This window comes from Cloeon dipterum, chromosome X (assembly GCF_949628265.1).
Source record: "Cloeon dipterum chromosome X, ieCloDipt1.1, whole genome shotgun sequence".
Lineage (NCBI taxonomy): Eukaryota > Metazoa > Arthropoda > Insecta > Ephemeroptera > Baetidae > Cloeon > Cloeon dipterum.
In genome coordinates, this window is record NC_088790.1 from 10622314 (window position 1) to 10644372 (window position 22059).

At 41.4% G+C, this 22059-nt stretch overlaps 1 protein-coding gene across 14 annotated transcripts in view; it reads right to left on the minus strand.

Moving 5' to 3' along the window:
- Ca-alpha1D (Ca[2+]-channel protein alpha[[1]] subunit D) overlaps window positions 1-22059 on the minus strand; it is a 59591-nt gene that overhangs the window by 12992 nt on the left and 24540 nt on the right. For 9 of the 14 annotated variants that reach the window (XM_065495403.1, XM_065495402.1, XM_065495394.1 and 6 more), the window contains 20 exons: window positions 20739-21084; window positions 8672-8777; window positions 6733-6872; window positions 6009-6112; window positions 5765-5917; window positions 5527-5714; window positions 4859-5108; window positions 4638-4737; window positions 4427-4572; window positions 4192-4265; window positions 3770-4132; window positions 3096-3216; window positions 2868-2962; window positions 2645-2745; window positions 2438-2520; window positions 1795-2008; window positions 1075-1204; window positions 853-1019; window positions 687-774; window positions 273-380 (listed from right to left, as the gene is read on the minus strand). In XM_065495403.1, the coding sequence (XP_065351475.1) occupies window positions 273-380; window positions 687-774; window positions 853-1019; window positions 1075-1204; window positions 1795-2008; window positions 2438-2520; window positions 2645-2745; window positions 2868-2962; window positions 3096-3216; window positions 3770-4132; window positions 4192-4265; window positions 4427-4572; window positions 4638-4737; window positions 4859-5108; window positions 5527-5714; window positions 5765-5917; window positions 6009-6112; window positions 6733-6872; window positions 8672-8777; window positions 20739-20965 (2958 nt within the window). In that variant the 5' untranslated portion in view covers window positions 20966-21084. Of the gene's footprint in view, window positions 1-272; window positions 381-686; window positions 775-852; window positions 1020-1074; window positions 1205-1794; window positions 2009-2129; window positions 2302-2437; window positions 2521-2644; window positions 2746-2867; window positions 2963-3095; window positions 3217-3769; window positions 4133-4191; window positions 4266-4426; window positions 4573-4637; window positions 4738-4858; window positions 5109-5526; window positions 5715-5764; window positions 5918-6008; window positions 6113-6732; window positions 6873-8671; window positions 8778-20738; window positions 21085-22059 lie in introns of all 14 variants that reach the window. The other 5 variants (XM_065495399.1, XM_065495397.1, XM_065495395.1 and 2 more) reach the window with 3 other exon arrangements.

Sequence of the window (22059 nt, forward strand, 5' to 3'; positions counted from 1 at the left end):
AAAAAGAGTAAAACTAAACAAAACTCCGTTAGGACACGCACACAAAAAGAGTGAGAAAGTAAATGAAGAGAAAAATAAAAAAGTGATGTCAGAAAGAAGAAAGGAACAAAAGAGGCGAGATGAGAGGAAGGTGGAAAGAAATGAAGTTCCAAAATAAATTGGTAAAATTAAAATGATAAAAAAACACCCCAAAGAAGTGCATTTGCCAATAAGACATTGATCACGTCATGTTCCAGAATAAAATCATTGTCAATCTGCAATTGAGGGCGTACCTTAAACAATTGGACTCCAATTACAGCGAACATGAATTGCAGGAGACATGTAACTAGTACAATGTTTCCGATAGTCTTTACTGCGACAATCACGCACTGGACTACATGCTATAATGCGTAAAATCAGCTTTTAATATTCAGTCAAACGTTGGTTTATACGAAATAAGGGAGTAGCAAGTTCAAATCGAGACATAAATTAATCGAAACTTATTTAATTCAGCTTTAATCTGAACCAAATTGGAGTCTCTGATACTCGTGTTAAAGAAAGAACAAATAATTTATCATATTATCTTCGCTGAAATAAGAGACAAATAATATTTTTTATTCGCAAAATTAGGAGTTGAATTTTTAAATCGGGATATTGATATTCTCAGTGCTTCAGCTCGTTCAGGACGGAGTTAATTTCAAAGTTACCTTCAGTCCTTTGGCTCTGTTAATGGCCCTCAATGGACGCAACACGCGGAAAACACGGAGGATTTTGATTACTGAGATTGCTCCAGAACTGAAACGCAATTCGACTTAGTCATTTCCATAATAAGTAAAACTAAGTTTTTCGTAAACTAAATTTAAATCACCGTACCTGAAAAATATCGAAATGAGTGAAACACAAACGACCAGCAAATCAAGCAGGTTGAACGAAGACCTGCAGAAGGCACCTTCGTGCAGAATGAAGCCGTATGATATCATCTTGAGCGTCAACTCGATGGTGAACACGGTTGTGAAGAAGTAGTCAAAGTAATTTAGAAACTGCAATTCCGGCGTGAGTTTCAAATAGGCGGACCGATTGGGAAATGAAATGTACCTGATTTCGGTCGGAGTTGCCGTCCAAAGGGTCCTCGGCGGCCAGCAGTGCCGAAGAGATCATGATGCACACTAAGATGATGTTGCCGAAAAGACTGTGGTTGCACAGCCAGTGACAGAAGATTCGAATTCTGCAACGCAGAAGATAGAGTACATTAAAAACGCCATCCAAATCGTGGGCAATTTTTTTCTGGTAGCGTACGTTGAATAATCATGCGACACAAAAGAACGGGAGCAACGAAAATTATCAAAGGAAATAATTAGCACACGAGGATAAAAGGGATTTCATGTCAGTGGGTTTAACGCTGCACCTACAAAAAATGAAAGCAGTAAATCAAATGAATCAGAGCTGTCTTATCCTGAAGCAAAAAAAAAACGCTGCAGACAAAAGAGGTTCTCTTGTACATTTTGGCTGTTCAGCGATGCGTACAAAAGATAGCATTCAAAATCATAATGAAAATGACGTGACTAACATCTAAGGAAAGCATAATAAATCTATTGCTGGCTACAAATAATACATTTTCGAGGGACCTTGGAGAGTAACAGCGTTTTCACGACCCGGCTCGCAATAGTTTCGTTTCTAGTCGATTTAACCCCCGAGGTCCCTCTTGGTGACAGAAGCTCAATAAGAAATGAATTTACAAAGCAGTTCGAGTGATCTCCATCTAAAGCAAAAACTGGAAGCAGCTCCAGAGCTGAAGCGAAAGTCATTGCACGCCACCTGTTGCTCTCAGAGAAGATGAAAAATGAGGAGGCGTGCGGAATGGGCTGCCTCTTGCTGGCGGCGGGCGCGGCCGACGGACGCCTCTTGGGCAGCGCGGACACCTCCTGGTCCATCTGCTGGTCTTGCTCCTCCTCCTCCTCCTCCTCCAAGTCCTCCTCGTCCTCGAGCTCCTCCTCGTCGTCCAGACCCTCTTCGTCCTCAAGCTCCTCGTCTGCGCGGCCGCGGGGGTTAGTTGTCACGAGGGTCAAACGGGGTGGAGGGAGACACGCAAGAGAGAAAACAGACAGAGGGGAAGAAAGAGACATTAGTTCCGGTGCACCCTGGCCACGTACCTGTTCGTATTGGAAAAGATAAAGAAGGAGCTCCCCTCGGGGAGGGGGTGCGTCGTTGTTTTAATGTCCAGGTCCGAGAGGCGGCGTGGCCGCGCGGAACCTTTGCGCGGCGAACTTTCCAGCTCCTCCAAATCCTCCTCGTCTAACTCGCCATGGATGTCTAACTCATCCTCTATGCAAAAACACGGAACGTTTCGGTGGACGCCAAGAAATACGCTTTTGGCTCCACCTCTCTATCGCTTGTGCAAAAGAAAAAGCCCCTCCGGAAATTTGCGAGCAATCAGGGCAAGTTCCGAATTAAATTTTACCTGCGTTTTCGTGGTCATCGTAGATGTATTCCTCGCCGTCTTCATTAATCCGCACTTTGGTATGGCTGCCGCTTTCCTCCTTTCTGCAAGCATTCAAAAATAATGCTCAGCCGGCAATTCTCATGGTGAATCCCGCCCGCACTTCTCGCGAGTTCATTTCCACCCCATTGTTTCGATCCAGCGAATTCGGCGTCAAAAGACACTCACATGTTTCCTTCTTCGTCAACGATTTCCTCGTCTTGAGCGCCCTCCTCGCCTTCCTTCTCGCCGTCCTCAGCCACCACGGATCCCTCTTTTTGTTCTCCTCCCTGCCGAGAGCGTAATCAAGTTACAATTGTTCGGCAGCGATGCGCCACGCATCGATTTCCCGCCTCCATTGTTTGCGAGACGAATCGCGAGCACGTCAAATAATGGATTTGCCATATCTCACCTCGGCACCTTCTTCCTCCTTTTCAACGTCAGATAGCGACTCGGCGTCGGCCAAGTTGTCCACGGCGATAGCCAAGAAGACGTTCAGCAGGATGTCTGATTACACAGGCCAGTCAAGGAAAGTGGTGATTTTAACTAATTCAATTTTATTTTAAAAATAAAATTAGTTTTTAAAGACCAAAAAATGTTAATTAAAAAATTTGTTAATCCTGAAAATTGGAAAGGATACAGTTGCCGCAAATAAAGAGGATGATGAAGTAAACGCAAGCGAGAATCCCCACTGATGAAACTCCTCCGTACGATCTAATGCCGTCGTACATTACTGCGTTCCAATCTTCACCCGTCAATATCTGAAAAAATGTTTGTTCAATTTAGAAATTAAATGAAGGGGATGTCATTCATAATTCTCTTCAGCTAAGAGATGAATTTTAGAACAAATTCAGTTTGTTCATTAATCCTTAATATTATTTTAATCTCTGGCACGCTACAGAGGGCGCCTGCTACTGCCCCCCGGCCAGAAGCCTTTTTTCTTTATGATTGCCGAGCAGTGGAATTATTTTCCCTAGCCCCTTCAAGACCGTCCATATCGATTTTTCCCGTCTGAATTCATAAATCATCTATGGCAAGCGTGTTTTAGCATAGGGTGTGTACGACTCGACTATCATTTAATTTGCCAACGGTTCAGCGACTTGATCTTTGATGAATTGCCTTTGTTATTTCCATTAGTGTATGTATGGTTCAGTGAAGTAAACTAATTAATTAATTAACCCGGAGATAAAAAAATTAAGAAATATTAAATTTCCTGTCCACGAATTTTTTACTTCATTTAATTAAAAAACATCTAGCCCATACGTTCAATAATACCACCCGAATATCAAGTAGTTAACAAGCCCAATTTTTTACCTGAAAGACGGTTAGCAAACTTTGCCAGAAGGAGTCAAAGTTGCTCCTGGGCTTGTCGACTGTGTGGTCAAAGTCGAACTTGCCGCCGAACACCTGCATGCCCAGCAAGGCGAAGATCATGATGAACAAGAAGAGCAGCAACAGCAGGGACGCGATCGACTGGATCGAGTTGAGCAATGACGCCACCAGGTTGGACAGTGATTTCCAGTACTTGGTGACCTTAAACACTCGCAACAGGCGCACGCAACGCAGCACAGACACGCCGAGCGGGGGCATCACGTCCGTGTTGGTTAAAATCATCTCGCTGATGCTGCCGATCACGACGAAGCAGTCAAAGCGGTTGAACAGGGACATGAAGTAGCCCTGAAATTGGAATTTGGTGTTATATTTTCCATCAAAATTTTATCTCGAGCGGAACTCACTTGAAAGCCGAGACTGTACATTTTCACCAACATCTCCATGGTGAAGAGGCAGACAAATACCAGATTTGTCATCTCTGTAAGAAACAATAATTGATTTTCAGAACAAATCAATAAAAATAATGTAGTTTTCATTGCTTGGCAGGACTTTGATTAGCTTATTTAATATATTTTTAGTGATATGCATCCCGCGTGACGGACACGATGCGCGGGTTGCCTAGCCGTGGAGCCGACTTGCCTTGGAACGTGTCGAGCCACAGCGGTTGCTTGTAGTGCTCGGTGGCGAGCACGCCAGTGTTGAGGAACACGAGGATGATGATTAGCCAGTAGAAGGTTTGCGACTTGACTGCTACCCGGCACTTGCGCCGCAACCGTCGGTTCGCTCTGTGAATAGGAGAGACAAAGCGGGTGTTCAATCGGCCACGCGACAGACTTAAGATTGTGCTCACTTGTCAATGCCTCTTTTTTTCTTGGCCCACCACGACTCCTGCTGGACCTCGCCTCCATTCTCCTCGTTTTCCACGTTGCCAGTCTCGTTTGCAAATTTGTCTAAGGAAACAGGAATATTTTCTTTTTTATATAGGACTTGTGTTTTATTTTTTAAATTGCTATGAAGAATTTTTCATAAATTATAAGTATAATATTTTGAAAAAAAAACTAAAAAGCTCACCTTTATCCTCTCCTTCAGCATCGATGTCCTCCGCCTGGGTGATCCACTCGAGGTAGCCCTTGAGATCCTCCTCGATTTGCTGCTTCTCCCTAAGCTTGTGGAAGTCGCCGCGGGCCTTGGCCTTCTCTCTTTCTTTGGAGAATTCACCGCTCAATACACCGAGAATCAGGTTCATGACGAAAAATGCACCCAGGATGACCATCGATATAAAGTAGATCCACTGCCAACTGCTTCCCATCGCGTCTTGAATCTGCCAACAGTAAATAATTAATAGTGTCTTGCCTAATTTTTATTTACTTTTAAATCAAATCTTCTTAATTATTTTAAATTGTGAAAATTTCAGCAAAAATCTTGGTCGGTCAGGAAGGGAAATTTAAAAATTGTGCAACAACAAAATCAATTGGAGCACTGGTTTTTTGTACAAATTTCGGCTAATCCCAAGCCTCGTCAGCGAACCTATGGCTAATGAAACATCCACCAGTCGTCCAGCACGCATCTGCATACAAACTGACTGAAGAATATTTTCCAAGGGCCAACGTGGCTCATTTACACCTCCTACCAATTGACTATGTTTTTGTTTCCTTTGCAGCAATTTATCAAATTTCTCCTAACGCAATGCACGTGTTTTCAACCCTTAACTTTCTAGCAAAAAAATTTCAACAACTCACGTTGTAGAGGACGTCAGTCCAGCCCTCGAGGGTGACGCACTGGAAGACAGTGAGCATGGCGAGGCCAAAGTTGTCAAAGTTGGTGATGCCCCAGTTGGGTCCGTCCCAGCCGTCCCTGCACACCATTCCGATGGTCATGCACTGGAAGCCACCGTCCCCACACGGGTGCGGTATGTCCATCTCCTCGCCTGGAAAATCGCGTTAAGCCGGCTGCGAAAAGACGGACCGCTCCACCCACCTGTGACGTTGTTTACGCACGTTTTGTGCAATTTTCCTGAGAACAACTCGAGACCTATGATCGCGTAAATGATGATAACAAACAACACCAAAAGAGCAATATGCAGCAAAGGCACCATGGCACGTAGAATTGAATTCAACACAACTTGCAAACCTGCAACCGAAAGAGAGAAATGAGAGGGATAAGCGGCTTACGCATGATTGGGAGGCGGAATGGCCGCGCGCTGATCCTGAAGCGAACTCACTTGGCACACCGGAGACCAATCGAAGCGGTCTTAACACTCGGAAGGCTCGCAGCGCTTTCACATCCAAGTTGAGGTTTAGACTTGAGAGAGTTGTGCTTATAACTCTGAAAAACAATTCAAGCGTGAGTTATCTTCATCTCCTTGTTGCTGGAGAGGAAAGGAAAGAGTGCTCTTCCGAGAGAGAAGATGGGACTTTGGCGATTTTCCCTAAAGGGAATCGGGAGATCTAATTTAATTAGAAAGATACAAATCTGTGAAATGTGAAGAACCTGCATTTCTTTTGGGATTTGAAACGACTATTTCCAGAGGAAGATGATTATATCAAACATATTTCATCTAAAAAATTACAGATTAAAAGATTTTCCGTGTTCAACTGTCCAAACTAGACTTTTAAAGGTCTTATCTGATGTGCTGAAATCTTTAACAGATTTAGTCAAACGCAGTTTTATGCCAGAACAGATTAATTTTCTTGTTAAAAAAATAACAAATATTTTGAAACTTTAAGTGGTACTAAATATAATTTAAAAGATGAAGCGAAAGTGCCCTCAAATTGAAAACGATCATCTTTTATCCACTTAGATCACTTTGTATTTTAGCGAACTTCAAACAGTATTTAGTAAATTTCCTTTCATTAGAATTAGAATATAATTTAGAGTGCATGGTCTAAAATGGTTACAATGTTCAACAGATATTTACTAGTCAAATAATGAGAAAAATTACTTACCCTATAACTACAATTGTAAAATCTAGCAAGTTCCATCCGTTTCTCAAATATGAACCCTGATGCATCATAAAACCGTACGCTATAATCTTCATGACACACTCTAATGTAAATACCACAAGGAAAATGTATTCAATTTTCTCCTGCAAGCAGAAAAATCGAGAATGAGAGAGGCAAGCGGGTGATGAGTTTCATTCAAGAAACCACTTTGTGCTCATCAAAGGGAGCAAAAGGCGGCCCGAGGGGCAGAAAATGTGGTGGTGTATCCGGGGTAAGAGTGTGTGTATATGTGTTGTGAACTGAATTACATAATATATTGCACAACACAGCACAGTTGCGTTAGTGTGCGATAGAATATATATATAATATAACGTTCTTATGTTTTCCGCGAAATGACAGGAGCAGCGGTGGCGGCAAGGAGAGCGCTCCGCGTGACGTCAGCATTCTACTCTACTTGCGTCATTCTATCCGCCAATGTGAAAATGAGTGAGTGAGAGGCGTTCTTCCTTCAGCCGGGATGAATTCAATATATTTTTATTTATGGAAATGCTCCTACTGATCTGCGTGTGTGCGCGAAAACATTAGATAGGGAAGACCGCAGGTGCGATGTCGCAAAACGTCGCACTTGTCGGGGTGGCTGGGTACCTGGCGTTGCGTCGCGCATGCAATTAAGCCGTTTTTCCAAGCGAGAGTCTCGCGCGTCACGTCTTTTCATGTTTTCTCACTACAATTTAAGCAAAAGAGGAATAAAAACGTGGCTGTAGTGCAACTAAGTCATTTATTGATGTGAAGGAGAGCCGCATCAATAGGGCTGAGCATTTAGTTTTTTCTGATTCGTCAGATTCAAAGAATTGGACTTGAAGTAAATTATGTAAAATCGAATATAATCAATATTTTGAATGCTTCTAAAAATATCTATCATTCTTTACACTTCGCATCACATATTACTCAGAAAACTAAATTTGAGCAGGAAAAATTGTCCCTGCAATAATTTCAGCTCGTTAGTATTTGCTGAACCAAGGAACGCTTCACTCTTTTGACGGAAATGTATTTTTAGGCCTGCCTAGAGAAATGTATGCATTGAAATCCTATTTTTTCCCATCTATAACAAAAGGCGTTTAATAATATGTACTATTAAAATGAAAGCTCAAAGAAAAAATTTAACAATGGTACAAAAAGTATCGTGAAACTGCCCTTCAAAACTATATTCTTCGTAAAATTAGTTTGAAATTGTCTAGAAAAAAGAATTTGCTGAAGTTTGTCAAAATTTTTATTGACAAACTTAAAAACAGACCAATGGTTTGAAGATAAATTCAATTAAGGCAAAATTAATTTGACCACAAATGCAGTTCCTTTTCACTTATTTACTCAACATTATGAATTTTATTTTTCTTATGCACATCGCAGAAAAATTAATAACAAAAACAAATTTTAATTAAACTGATCGTGAAAAGGATATTGAATTCTGTGAAGTTGTTTGCGATCGTATTCATTAAAAAAGTTAGAAATGTTCGTCACGCACTTCTCGAGTTGATTAGCAAACTGGGTCATTGCGCTGCTGTGATCACTCACAGGAGAAGGTGTGCAATTTCGATAAAAGTGCGCTCGCTGCATTTTCCACCAGAGCCGAGGGGAAATTGAAAGGGCGCTTTGATTAATTTTTCCCGATATAATCGGACAATGAGAAAACGCGGCCGATGATAGCGTAATAAATTAATCCTTTGTGCCCCGCGACGGCTTTAATTAAATACCGAGATAAGCGGCCTCTTCACCGCGACCCCTGGTGCACAAAAGACGTGCTGCGCGTAGCGGAAATTTCCCTCTCGTTACCCTCGCCCTTGGATTATTTCTGCAAAAGGGTCGAGAACGTGCGTTGGTGTTGTGTAATTGAGTATGGGTACAAAAGTTTGAACTTTGATCATTATAAGATTGCAATACTTACCAAATACGAATTTGTAACATTGGAATCACTGTTTGGGTATGGAGTATACACAGCCAAGGCAACACAATTGGCGAAGATGGTCAACAAAATCATGTACTCGAAGGGCCTGAAAGTGCTGGTTAAGGAAAATCGCTGTTTGACAACATAGTACAATAAATTCAAACCGATTTGACACATCACTTTCATTTGGCACCAGTCCAAGAGCATTCAAGCGAGAAATGACATGCAATATAAATTTTGGCACTCTTCCTCTGTATCATTTTATCACTTTATAAACACATCATATTATTGGCACGCTGAAAAGAACATCTTTACCACTTTTTTATACGTCGAAAACTGATTTATTTCATTCTTATTTGAACACACAAACGCCATTCCAAAGCAGCGGAGCGTTCACTTTTTATTTTGATGAAATTGTTCAAGTGCATTCAAGATTAGTTTATTTCTCCTAGAATCCAGCGCATCGGGTGACAGGCCTGCCACTTGACTTGACAATTAGGTTGCATAAATCCACACTTGACTGCTCGCTCTCGCTTCGCACGAAAATGAAAGCATCTACGCACTTGCACGCAATTTTCTCCCTTTTAGTTTTATCATGCGAAACGCTATTACTTTATCAGCAGAGCGAGTGTGCGTCACGAGAGAGGAAGTTTAATCATTTTTAAATGAGACTATGAGAATTTTGGAGAGAAGAAAGGGTTGAATTTTAAACAGTTTTGACTTTTTCATTCAAATTGTTTTTTTCCTTGATTAACGGAGCCCACAAGTTTGCTTTTTTTATACGGTTAGAAACGTTCTCCTAGTAACTTTAAATTTTCGTGATATCTAACAGGTGAACCGAATAAACCACGACTATTAGGACTTATGTACTTAAAATTTTCAATGGCATTTTCTACTTTCAAATGTGTTGCTGATCACAATGATAAATTTATAAAATAAATTATTGTTTCAAGTTCTAAATACAAGTCGACGACTGAATACCTGCAATAATTAGCTCCACAAAACTTTATTTCTGCGGTAAATGAATAACTCGACAGTTCACTAAACCAACTAAACCACTCACAAAATAATAAAATGTAAATCCAGAAACAAATATTTTGGCAAGAGAGAAATTTCTCTTTACACTGACTAATGTCACTTGAAAACAAATTTGTCTCGCACCGGGTGATCCGCGACCAACTAGTTGAAAATTTGCTACTTATTACTATTAAGTACATTTTTGGGTTAAAAAGTCTTAATTGCGAATACAAATAATGGAAGTTTTTTTTAAGAATTCCAGGGACTGGTTTAGGTGCAGAAAAAGTCATAGAATTTTGGAGCCACAAATTGGTCTCCCGCAAGCATTTGATTGAACGACTGGTTCAGAAATGATTGATGGAGCCTTTCTCCCAGCGAAAAAATCGTCGGAGCGAGAGCAAGATGGTAAATGCGCAGTTATCGTGTTGTAAGTCATTTCGATCGGTGGAGCAGTAACGAAATCTGGGATGAAAATAGTAAAAGTCTTTTCACCGCGGCGAGTCTGTTGGTAATCGGATCAAATCGGCGGCCAATTTGAGAGAGGGTGTGGTGCGCGCCGGCTGCGCTGCGAGCAGGCAGGCAGGCGAGTCGCCTCGTGGAATAATTCAGCTCACCTGTTGCTGCCGACTATCGACTGCGAGAGTACGCCGCGCAGCCAGCCAGCCCGGCCGACACCGCCGCCACCGCTTTCGAACTTTTCCTCAAAGCGAAACGCACGCGCTTCCGCCCGACATGCTAATTTTCCGCTGGAAGTGTTCGTGTCAAATGCACGCGCCGCGGTTTTCTGCTCTTTCTAGCCTCAGCCTGTTCTTTTTTGGCTCCTCCTGCTCGCTTTCCACTTGGCCAGTTTGTAGCTCACTGTTTTGTGTGTGTGTTGTTTGCATTTCGACGCTACGCTCTTTTGACATTCGCCCTTTTTGTGCCCCTTTCGTCTAGAATCTTTCGCCACCTAGTTGATCAACTTTTAAATTGAATCAACCCTTCTGTGTTTGTTGAAATTGAAAAAACCCTGAATGCTAAATTATGCATTTATAATTGTACAGAACAAGTAGGAAGACAATAAAAGCGGAAAGAAGTTAATTTTCATCCTTTTTCGGCCGATACATGGACCGATTTTGACCTAATTTGTCAATAAAATTGGGATAAGGAAAACAAATATTTTTATTGCAGAAACATACCTTAAGATAAATAAAATTTGAACTGAATTTACAGCTGAGATATAACCTTAGCGATTCGTGAAAAGAATTTTCCACTTGAATAAACGCTGTTTGTCTCAATCGTAATTAATTGGTATCCACGAATCGTATATACAGACAGTAAAAGCCTATAGCACATGAAAGCTCTTTGTCTTTTCTTTCGATTGATGATTAATTCGACATGGATTCGGGATTGACAAGCGATTTCGCAAGAACCTGGGGCCGACATGATTATGCTTGAATTCGGTGAGTGATGGCACAGCGTTCAAAACCAGTCTCATAAATTGCCTCGTGAACGGTGCGAAAAGCACATTATCGCGTCAGACAAAAAGAAACGAAGCCATTAGCTCAAATTGCTCGAAATTCTGGCATCGGGTTTTGTCCTGGATGAAAAACAGCCCCTGCTGCGAGCCAATTTGAGGGGTGGGTGCGTCCCTCACATGAACCCGAGCGACGCAACGTGAGACACAGTCGAGACGATATGAGAAAAGGAGGAAATTAAAATTTCTGCAGAGGCGTCGGCTGCCAGGAGCAATCGCTAAATTTATTCGCGACTTTGTGTGCGCACGCGAGAGAGAGAGAGAGAGAGAGAGAGAGAGAGAGAGAGAGAGAGAGAGAGAGAGAGAGTTGGCACGTCGCCGAGCGGACAGTTGCGACGGGAACTTGGATCGCGCACGTTGTCCCACCAGAGCAAAGTGCTAATCACGCTGCACGACCAATTTCACGGATTAGCGTATTGGCGACACGCTTCACTCGCCACGTAGCCACAACAGTTGATAGGGAAATACGCGAATTCCCCCTGATCAATTTAATTCGTTTGTTTGCACAAGGACAAAGCACAACACATGCATTTGTCACGATTTCAAACGGCCCATGGAAAAAAGTTCTTTTGCTCAAGCATTATGACGCTATTGTGATTTTTTTCTATAAATATTTTTTATTCCTAAACAATAGGGTTAACATAAAAAATATGAGAGGGAAGTTTGTGTCGAGACTAGTTCGCATAAAAATATCCACTCTATTGAAGTGGAACTTTAAAGGCCAACAAAATTAAAAGAGGATTTCACATGTTTTCTTTATAGAAATTGGTTCATTGAGTCTATTTTGAGTGTAATTGAGCAACAGTTTATTTCTACGTATTTTGCAATGTGAAATAATGGACTCAGGACCGTGTGAAAGTTAAATTTCAGATTGCGCCAAATTACTCGAAAATATGAACAGTTCGCGTCAGTGATTTTTTTAGCTTCATTTCAATTCCTCTCGTCGTGATCTATCCAACGGTGTGTGAATTATGAGGTAAACTTTCCTTCTGGTGAAGCAAATCCTGATTAGATTATCAATTAGGAGACAGAGCTCACCAATTGATTAGCATGCAATGTTTGTAACCGATTTTCTCGCAAATTTAAACGAAACTTTTGCTAATTTGAGCTTTTCCCAATTTTTAGAGAGTAAAAAAGGAAAGATAAAAATACTTTGTCACAATTTTTCTTTACTTTGATAATGTAAACAAAATTCATTTTTCGCAACACGAGACATTGTTGATTACTAGCGACAATATTCACTACGTCAAATTTATTTATTTTTATTTTGAATTTTTAAAGCGTAATATTTTATTAGAAATCCTTGTTGTTATAGCGTAAATCAATCGTTCAGGATTGAATTGAAGCTTTCGTTTATCCAGATGTATTTTGAAGAAAATAAGCTCAAAATTGTTGTGTTTTTGGAAAGACTCCTTTCATTTTGAAAAAGCAAGAATTTAATTATTTTCCCTGTCATTAAGGCATTCAACCGTGATCTCGACAGATGAAAATATTTCCTATTCTATTTTTAGGTCAGACTTAGTCTTGTTGGGCTGCGATCCTATTGACAGTGCATAAATCTATGTTTGATTTGTATTATCTTTATTATAATCGGAGTAACTCAAAATAAGGGCATTTCACGATCTATGGTTTTCAATTTATGTCCAATTTCCATGATGTATTAGTCCATGCTTTTTGAAAAATAGTGAACTATAGATCAAACAACATAAAACATCAAACAGTTTATCCCAATGATATAGAAATTCCCATTTCCATCGTTTTCCCTTTGATCAACAAAAATTGAAATCCATCGCAAATCATTAAAGTTGCTTCGTCGAATTGCTATCATTTCAACTCAAATTCTTTTTATTGCTTTTCCGTTTGGATCGTACTCTAAAGAGACGGACGATGCACAGGTTATGAACGCACCCACGGTTTAATCGGAGCCTGTTGTTTGCCATCGGCTCAGAGTGAAAAGCGTGATAAGCGCGAGCACCGCTGAATGCGAGCGAGTCAATACCATCGGATGTACGTATATTCCACTCAATTAGCCCTGCCGGGCAGAAAATATATCATACGCCCGATATGCGGTTTTTATTCCTCGATCTGCGCAAACACGTTGCCGCCTAGCAGGGAGATTTTCGCAATATTTGTCCTAAACCGAACTGATAATGAATTTGAGAGCGTTTCACCACATGCCGTATTACCGTGTGTGTTTATGCTTGCGTTTGGTGTACCTCATTTTATAACAAGAGATATTTAACCCCCGACTGTTAGCACACAGGCCACTCAGGCGAAAGTTTGTGGTTTTTATGTTTCAATGATTTTGTGGCTATAGAACTTTTAAATCGCAATATGACGAGGAAAAAGAGGTGAATGTCATCAGAGGAAAACAAAGGATCAAAGGAAAATAATGAGTAATGAAGCAGAGCTGCAAACGTGTTAATTTTTCATGTTTGAAGGGGTTTTCAGGCAGGATCAGTTGACGAACGACGAACTTATTGACATAAATCTCGAATATGAGGAGAATTGTTGTAGTAAAAGTGGGCAGGGTCTACTCCTACCAAGAAAATTGCTGGGTAAGGACTGCATTACGTCTTTTTAATTTACGTTTCAGTTTTTTTAATATCCCAAATATCTGCTCAGGCATTTCATGAATGTGAGCACGCAGAGAGTAAAAATAAACCGAGATTTTTAACAAGTTTTTTCTGTACACCAGCATGATTAGTAAAAAATAAAAAATCCCGCTTAAAAAATTTATTTTTCCCGCTAAATATTGATTGAAAGTAACGAAGAAAAGATGAACATGTGAGCTCAAGTCACTCTGAAATGTTTATGAGATGTTGCCGATTTGCCACAGAAATCCTCTATGGTTGGACCAAAACTGAAACACGAAATCAATTTTTCTCAAATATCAAAATATAGTAGGCAGAATTATCAGAATCATGATTCGGCTTTGAATTTTTACAGGGAAATCATTTTTGCAGGGAAGGGTGAGTGACAGGATTTTTTGACATTTTGATTGTGCTCAGTAATGAGCGCAGTCAATCGTTTTCAACGGCTAGTGATTCAGGCTTTCCTCTGCATTGTTAACTCTGTATGGATTGTTTTGATGAGGCCTGAGGGGCCGACACAGCTGCTGTCCGCAGTAATAAAATACTTTTTTAGTCCGTTAGCCACCCATCATTTTCCAGATATTTTCATTTTAATCTAACGGTGAAATGTTCACCGATAATACCTCTTTTAAAGAAAAAAAAATAGCATAGAACCCTTTAAATTGAGCAATAAAAACGCACTTGCATTGCCTCTAGTAACGAAATTCAACCTTTCTAAAGTGCTTGGCTCAACTCCTGTGGAGAGCATCAATTTTATTAATCTCGTGAGTCGGTAATGCTCGCTAAGTTTGCTTGGAGGAGAGGAGCAGCGAGGCAACGTGCGGTGACGCTGTTCGCCAGCCAGCCTCTCTTAATCTAATTAGCAGCATTCCTGTGCCACGGCTCTCTCGTATAGTGAGTGCAATGCGGCGGTGGCGACGGCGGCGAAGCTTGCCAAACGCCGACCGGAGGCGACAAATCTCGGCCGCCGACAATGCGAAATGATTGGTTATCAGTTTGGGTCGTCCGTCCGGCCTTGGATGCGCGCTGCCAACACGCGTCTGGTCGCCCCCACGCACCCCCGCCCGAACGTCCGACTGCGGGAGGGGGACGGGGCGCGCTATTGATAGGTTTGGCTTGCGTCCAGCCCGGACACTCGATTCACTCGCGCGCGCAGGTCGCTGCACTATTTCTCTATCTCTCGTTCAGCACGCCGCCTCTGCTGCATCCGCGTGCGGAGAACGTCTGAAATGAGGCTGGAAAGCAAACGCCGGCGTTTGATGATGTGGCGAGAGAACACGCGGAAAACGGCACAAGCTTAAATTTATTTATTTATTTATTTACTCGGCCCTTGTTTGGAATTTTTATCCATCTGCTTTATTTAATGCTGACTCGTTACAAATATTAAACAATGATTTATACTCTCTTTTTTTAATTTCATTCCAGGCAAATCTATCTTACAAATTGATGTGATTTTCTCGATTTTAATTTAATTATGTTGGAAATGTAAGTCTGTCTTCGATCGACTCCTTTTGCAAGTTTAGTCAATTCAGAGGAATTATTGGCAAAGGCTAATATTTTTTCAGACAAATTAACATTACAATGGAATTAATAAATACAAAAAATGTGTACGCATCACCTATCAAGCAATAAATAGTTTTAAATTGATGTGAATTTAAAGCCTTTAAAGAACATCAGATCGTATTCAAAGACTTTTTGAACCATATCCAAAAACCACCTAAAACAGTTAAAAATACAAAAATAAAATGTGAAATATAAACACACGTGTTGATTTTAAGATCTTCACCGTTGGAGACGGATACATTTTTAAAAGAAATTCATGGTAACCAGCTCTTTAACTGAATTTGATTTTTTTTTTACCACCTTCACAGTGGTCAAACAAATTTTTTTTCCAAAAATTAGAAACAGGTCCAATTGAGGATAAATTAAATAAAATGTTTTTAAATATTTATAATTTAATCCGTCAATGTTCACCAAAAACCAACGAATCCACCTCATGGAAAATTAGCTGGACATAGTGCTGATTTTCAACAAGTTCCATTTTTACGTGTATTCTTTTTTCGCTGGGAATGGTGCACGGAATGCGTCACTGATCCACATGCTAAGAAAATAAGGGATTGTTCAGCATTTGAAGGTTTCAGAACAGCACCTCTGAACAGGCAGATTTATTCAAAATTTCTTTATATAAATGCCGATTTAGTTTTAAGGTCAAACAGTTGTCAAACATAATCTTTTTGACCTGCTTGCACTCCACTATGTCACATGATTAAGGCCAATCTTTAATGCACGGAAGTTCAACTGAGCGTCAGAAAGCGACAATCTGCCGAGTAAAAAAGAAGTAGTTCGTTTGGAAGATTCCGCCTGACGGGAAGCAGCCGCACCTACGGTGTGCAGTGTGCAGCTGCTGGCGTGGTGAGAATCTCGAGCTAATAAACAAGTGCATATGCACTTGGTGCAGCCCGAGTGGGAGCAGAGGTTCTTCCTCTCGCGCTCAGCTTTGTAAGGGCGTATCGATTGTGTAAGCGAGTGCGGAGCAGCGAAGCAGGCAGGCTCCGAGAGCCAGTGAGCGAGCGAGTGAGAGTGCATGTGTGCGAAAGATGAATTTGTGTGGCACCGTGTCTGTGGTGTGCCCCTCCTCGGATGGCAACCCTCTTGAGTGCTCGCCCTCGACCGGCGTGCACGCGGCAGAACTGACATTTTGTTCCCTCGCAAGAGAGCGGGGCAAAAAGTTGGGAATTCTATTATTTCCGAACGCCTCAAGGGAATCAATTTGCCATTTGGCCGATTGTTTTTGTTCTTAATGTGAGCGAGAACAGAGGGAGACGCTTTCTCGATCCAAACAGATTTTATTGATTCGGAACATTCCAGTTCCTAGGGTTAAAAATTTATTTCGTTCTGGACAGCAGTTTTTTGGCCTCGTCAGGCCTCGGATCAGCAGTACACTTTACTTGCGAAACAAAGTCCATCTCAAAGAGGATTCTGAATCACTGGCTTAAAGCGATCGACTGCATTCACATTCAAAAAGAGAGCAAGTGACTAATTCTCTTACCGCTCTAACCATTTACACTCCCTTTTGCAACGAAACTTCCCCTTCCCAAAATTTGATAGCCCAAAATTCCATTCTTTTTTTAATGCTATTTCTAAGATAAAAATTCTACATCTAAGATCAGTGAAAAAGAATAGAAAGAAAATACCGTGTACCTCATAAAGGACATTCAAAGAACGCTATGGTTTAGTCGTTGGCGAAATCATTGATTTCAAGTTCAATGCCTAGAGTTCGCGAGTAATGGGAATAAGGAATCTAAAAGGGGAATTGATTCATTCTCGATCTTTCGTTCTCTTCTTTAATTTTAGACAATAATGCCTGGAAAAATTCCAAATAGCTCGTTGACAATAATTTGAGATAATATTTTCGTGTTTTAACTTTCTAACGAGATGATTCAAAAGCCATGTTGAGAACTAAGAAATCCGAAGATTTATTGAATTTTTTATTTTTTAACTAACATAACCTTGCGGAAGCCACACAATTACATACTTTAAGAAAACTTTGGTTAAATTATAAAAATATGATGGTTTATGACCATCAGCTTGCTACATTTATGGCCTACTTTTTAAAACTTGCAAAGCCCAGGGCAAAACACTTACTTTCTTGGAACGTCAAAATTACCCACCGATCAATTTATCTCATGAAACATCGTCCATAAAACAATATTTCATGTTGATTCAACAAAACCTTTGTGTCAATTTTTACATTATTGGTCGTTTTTCCTAGTCTCGCAAATCGCCAAAATCGTTTCTACCGAAGTAAATGATTCACTTCATGGAAGCCACCATGAATTCAACAAACAATGAATTTACCAAAAACTCATATATAGCATTCCTATAGGGTTTCCTGGTAAAGAAAAATTATTTCTTTCCTTCTTTTGACAATATCCATAAAGCTATTACGATGTGATCCAAGAAAGCCCCCATCCTGAATACAGACGAATTCATTTTGGACGAGGCAAAGTCTCGACCTTTGGCTGGGAGCTGATGTCCCATTCCTTGGCGATAAGCGAGACAATAATTTTCGCTGTTATGACAAGGCCCGTTGTGTGTTCGGGCGAGCAGCACACATACATACACACACTCGCATGCATAGAGCGCGAGACTGGAGGGAGGCAGATCATTGGATTGGCAATTTTCCGAGCACAAAGTGTGCCAGAAATTGGATTTTCCGGAAGGCACCCTTCGCTCGGGCTGGAGGGGGAGGGGGTGCGGGGGATCGCATGTCGCAAGTCTGAAGCGTACTTCCTGCTCTCGTGGGCTGATAATAAAAATAACCCTGCGCCCGCCAGAGCCCGCCCACAGTCCTGACGAGTTTTCCGGCCACAATGACTTTTGTGCGCGCGTGCAAGTGTGATTTTGCACGTCCCGCGGGAGGACCAGACCCACAGGAAATGAATGCCGGCCACATTTTCTTTCTTTTCTTACTTTTTTTATATGTGTGTGGGCTCCACCAACGACGACGACGTCTCATCGCCCCGCGCAGATGAAATGAATGCAAGTCGTCTTTTGTGAGACCGAGTTTCTTTCTTTTCCCGAAGATTGTTTTCATCCTGCCTCGGATTTTCTCATCTTTTACATTTTGCCACAAAGAGCGTATTATGCCGGGAAAACGGATCATAAGAGAGACGACGAGAGGTTAGAAAAAGTCTTCGTTGAGGTGAGTAAACTTTTAATAATGGAAAGAGTTCGATTTCAACTCGTAACTTTTTTTGCAATCTCCTCAATCGTAAAGTGGTGACTATGTTGGGACAAACGACGGCGGTCCTTAAAATTTCTGACTGTTTAATGGTATTTGCTCAGGATTGCTGACTCTAAGTGTTCCGCACAAAGTTTGGAGCAGGAGCACTTTCCAAGCAACCTCACTTCACAACTGTTAGGCTGCTAATTAATTTACGGTTCAATTATTTTCGTGTTGGAAGACACATGCAAGTACGAACGCGTTTGAGAGATTTATTGATGAGATTGTATCTTATTGAAATCGCATATTTCAGGAATCCGCGGTAACAGAACTGTGCTCAAATTCAGTATGTAATTTTTTTGCCGCAGCGACGGAGTTAGGAAAATTCAACGCCTTTCTGACAGCTTGAATTTTAAGTTGATATTTTTCGGCTATAAATAATGATAGCTAATTAATAAGGCTGTGAATTTAAGACCGTTGACTAATTTTCCTTTTTTATATTTCATTCATTATTAACAGTGTTAAAACCTCTGCTCAACAAATTCCAGGCTGGTTTAAAGTTTCGATTTTTCACGGGACCTTCAAATCCGACCTTAAATCAAGGTTTTACATAAATAGTGACAAAATTAGACATCGTAATTAATCGTAGATATTTCTTTTTGCTGTTTGTTATAGCATTGTAGGAATTATATTTTAATAATGAATTTTCATTTTAAAAATGACAAAAGAGCATTGCAAGAAAACCATGTAAACATAGAAACCGTTTAGTCGATTCTTTTCCCCAAAAGAACTATTAAAATTCACAGCCCCTGCTTATTATTTATTAAAAGGGATAAATTTATTTTATATTTACTAAAGCGTGTGCTGACGTTATCGTAAACAAATGCCAATATCCGAGCCCAAATCGATCCACACCACACGCGATCTCCATTTTAATTGGTCAATTGGCGAGCCCGAAAAGGCCGAGCGGCGTGTTTACGAGCGTGTGTATATATGTGTGAGCATGCAGGCGGGCATATCGGTCGGTGATCAGTCGGCTGATCATTATACGGACGGGACATGAAAGAGTGGCACACCCCCGATGCAATAAATAATAAAGGGCGCCGCGCCAGAGCGACGGCGGCGGCCACCGTGCATTCGCTGCCGCCGCCGCCGCCGTTGCTGCTGCTGCTGAGCTGGCCTTATTCTAGTGATTTATCTCGCGCGACTCCAGCACAGCCGGCCACCCCGAGATCAATAACATAAATGCGGTTCTCTAACTCGCTCTTTCGTCATGGAGATGTGACACGAGCCCCGTCATTACGGAACCTCGCAGGACATGTCCCGGCGTTGTTATTATTACGCTAATGGCTTGTAATCAATCGGCGAATCAACGCACTCAGCCGCCATTGTCGCAGCACGTCTTGCGAATATTCTAGAGGAAGGCTATTTTGGAATTCATTAATCTTCTTGTGACAGCAAAAGGGTTTAGTCTATTCCAGAAAGCTTCGATCGATTTTAAATCAAGAGGAGAACATGAAAATACTAAATGAACTTAATATATTTTGAATTGAATCAGGAATTTAAATTTAATTTAAAAAAAATTAATTTGTTTTCTACATAACATAATAATGATATAAATATATCACTTCCCATTTCACTTCCCATTTATTTGAATTTTGACCATTTTATACGGGAGTAACAGTGTGCGAAATCGATTTCCTAGCCAGTCAGAGTTAATTAATGTTTCGCTCCTTCCTACCTCTGCATATTTGCACTTTCATGTGCACGTTGATTAAACATTTGATCACGTATGCCGAGCACTTCCTTGAACAACAGGGCTAATATTAACCTATTGCACTGACTTATAATGGGGACTAAAACATCGAATCCCATAATCTCTTGATCGAAGAATGAAGTTATTGTTAAAAGGTATCATTCATTATTCCAAGAAAGTTATTTTTCCTAACATCCCCCAAAAAAAGAAATATTTGAATTTAGGGATCAACCCTCACAAGCTCACAACGGATCAATTCTCCTTAGTAAAATTTAATCAATCAAACTATGAGAAATTTTTTCGTCATTCATGTCTTATGTAAATTATGGACAAAAACATGATTGCCCAAAATTCATTGAAATAAATTTAAAAAAGTAAAAATTTACCCAGCTGATCGCCATTGTGTGTCAAAAAGTGGTCACAAACCTTTTCCGATGTGTCTGAAATGAAAAGGATACTTCCACTCGACGATGTCGATGCACAGCTTCCTGACCGGGTTGGTGAGGCCGAGACAGAAGAGGGCCCGCTGGGGCCGGTCCGGGAGCGGCTTTCCGCCCCGCCTCAGCGGCCGACGCGGCTCCCTCTTGGGTGCGGCGGGCGCGGCGGCCGCCGCGGCCGACGCATCGCCGGGGGCCCCGCCAGAGTCGGCGGGGGCGGGGGGCGGCGCCGCGGCCTCTGCGCTCATGCTTGTGATGCTAAGAGCAGTTTGCCATGCGGGCGACAACGGCTTGTCGGTGTGGAATGCTGCGGGGGCGAGTCTGCTGCACGAGGGCCGCTTGCTGCACGACGCCTCATTCTCGCCACCTGCGGAAAACCAGAGATAGCGTCAGAAAATGATGATCACGCCGTGTACTTGGCTTTTTAATGTTTCATGTGCTCGTCACCAAGGTTTGCAAAACCACGGTGCAAAAAGATGCTTCAAGCTAAAGGATTTTTTTTTAAAATATTCAATAAAATTTAGAAAGAAAAACAATGATAATCTTTTCGATTATAGTTCTTTTACCGGACGATCTTTAATTCAAAAATTCCATTGCGGTTAAAATGGAAGGTTTTGCTTCGTTTGAACATAAACGCATATATTTGTTATATTTATATAAACATTATTCATATCCTTTGCGTTATCACTTTACAAAATTCTATAGACATGAATTGAAGCTTTTTACAATTTACTAATCAAACTGCAGGGAAACAAGCATTTTTTTGCTGTTACATACGTGCATTTTTGCGAACCTTGCTTTAGTGCAAGGCTTTGTGCGACATGTGGACAATTTCACGTGTAAGTACAAAAAGGAAATCGGCATCGTAACGACGCCGGCGTTTATCGCCTACAATAACAGACTGCACGAGCTGAATTCGCTTTAACCGCACATAAAATTGAGCCGAATCGACCCGGGACTCGCATATGGCAACCGCTGCAACAACACTGCCCGACTTACAATTAACCAAAGTGACAGAACACAGCCGGTCGGTACATTTATTATAAAAATAGCGGTCAGCGGCCCGAATCAATAAATCCCATTCGGCTCAACCGGCGACGTCACTCGTTCACCGTTGCATGATGCGATTTTCCACCTGATCTAATAGCGGGAAAAGCGGGGGCTCCTTGCCGCTGATGAATACTTCATGTTCGGGTATATATGGCGTGCAAATAACGCGTGTGCACCCCGCCGGCGTCAGGCAATTCCAACTATGTGGCTGCAGGTGATCGTCGCCGGCCGTTTAATTATTCAGCGAACCTTGTTTTGCACGAGCACACCGGCTCGCCACCCTTGGAAAAGC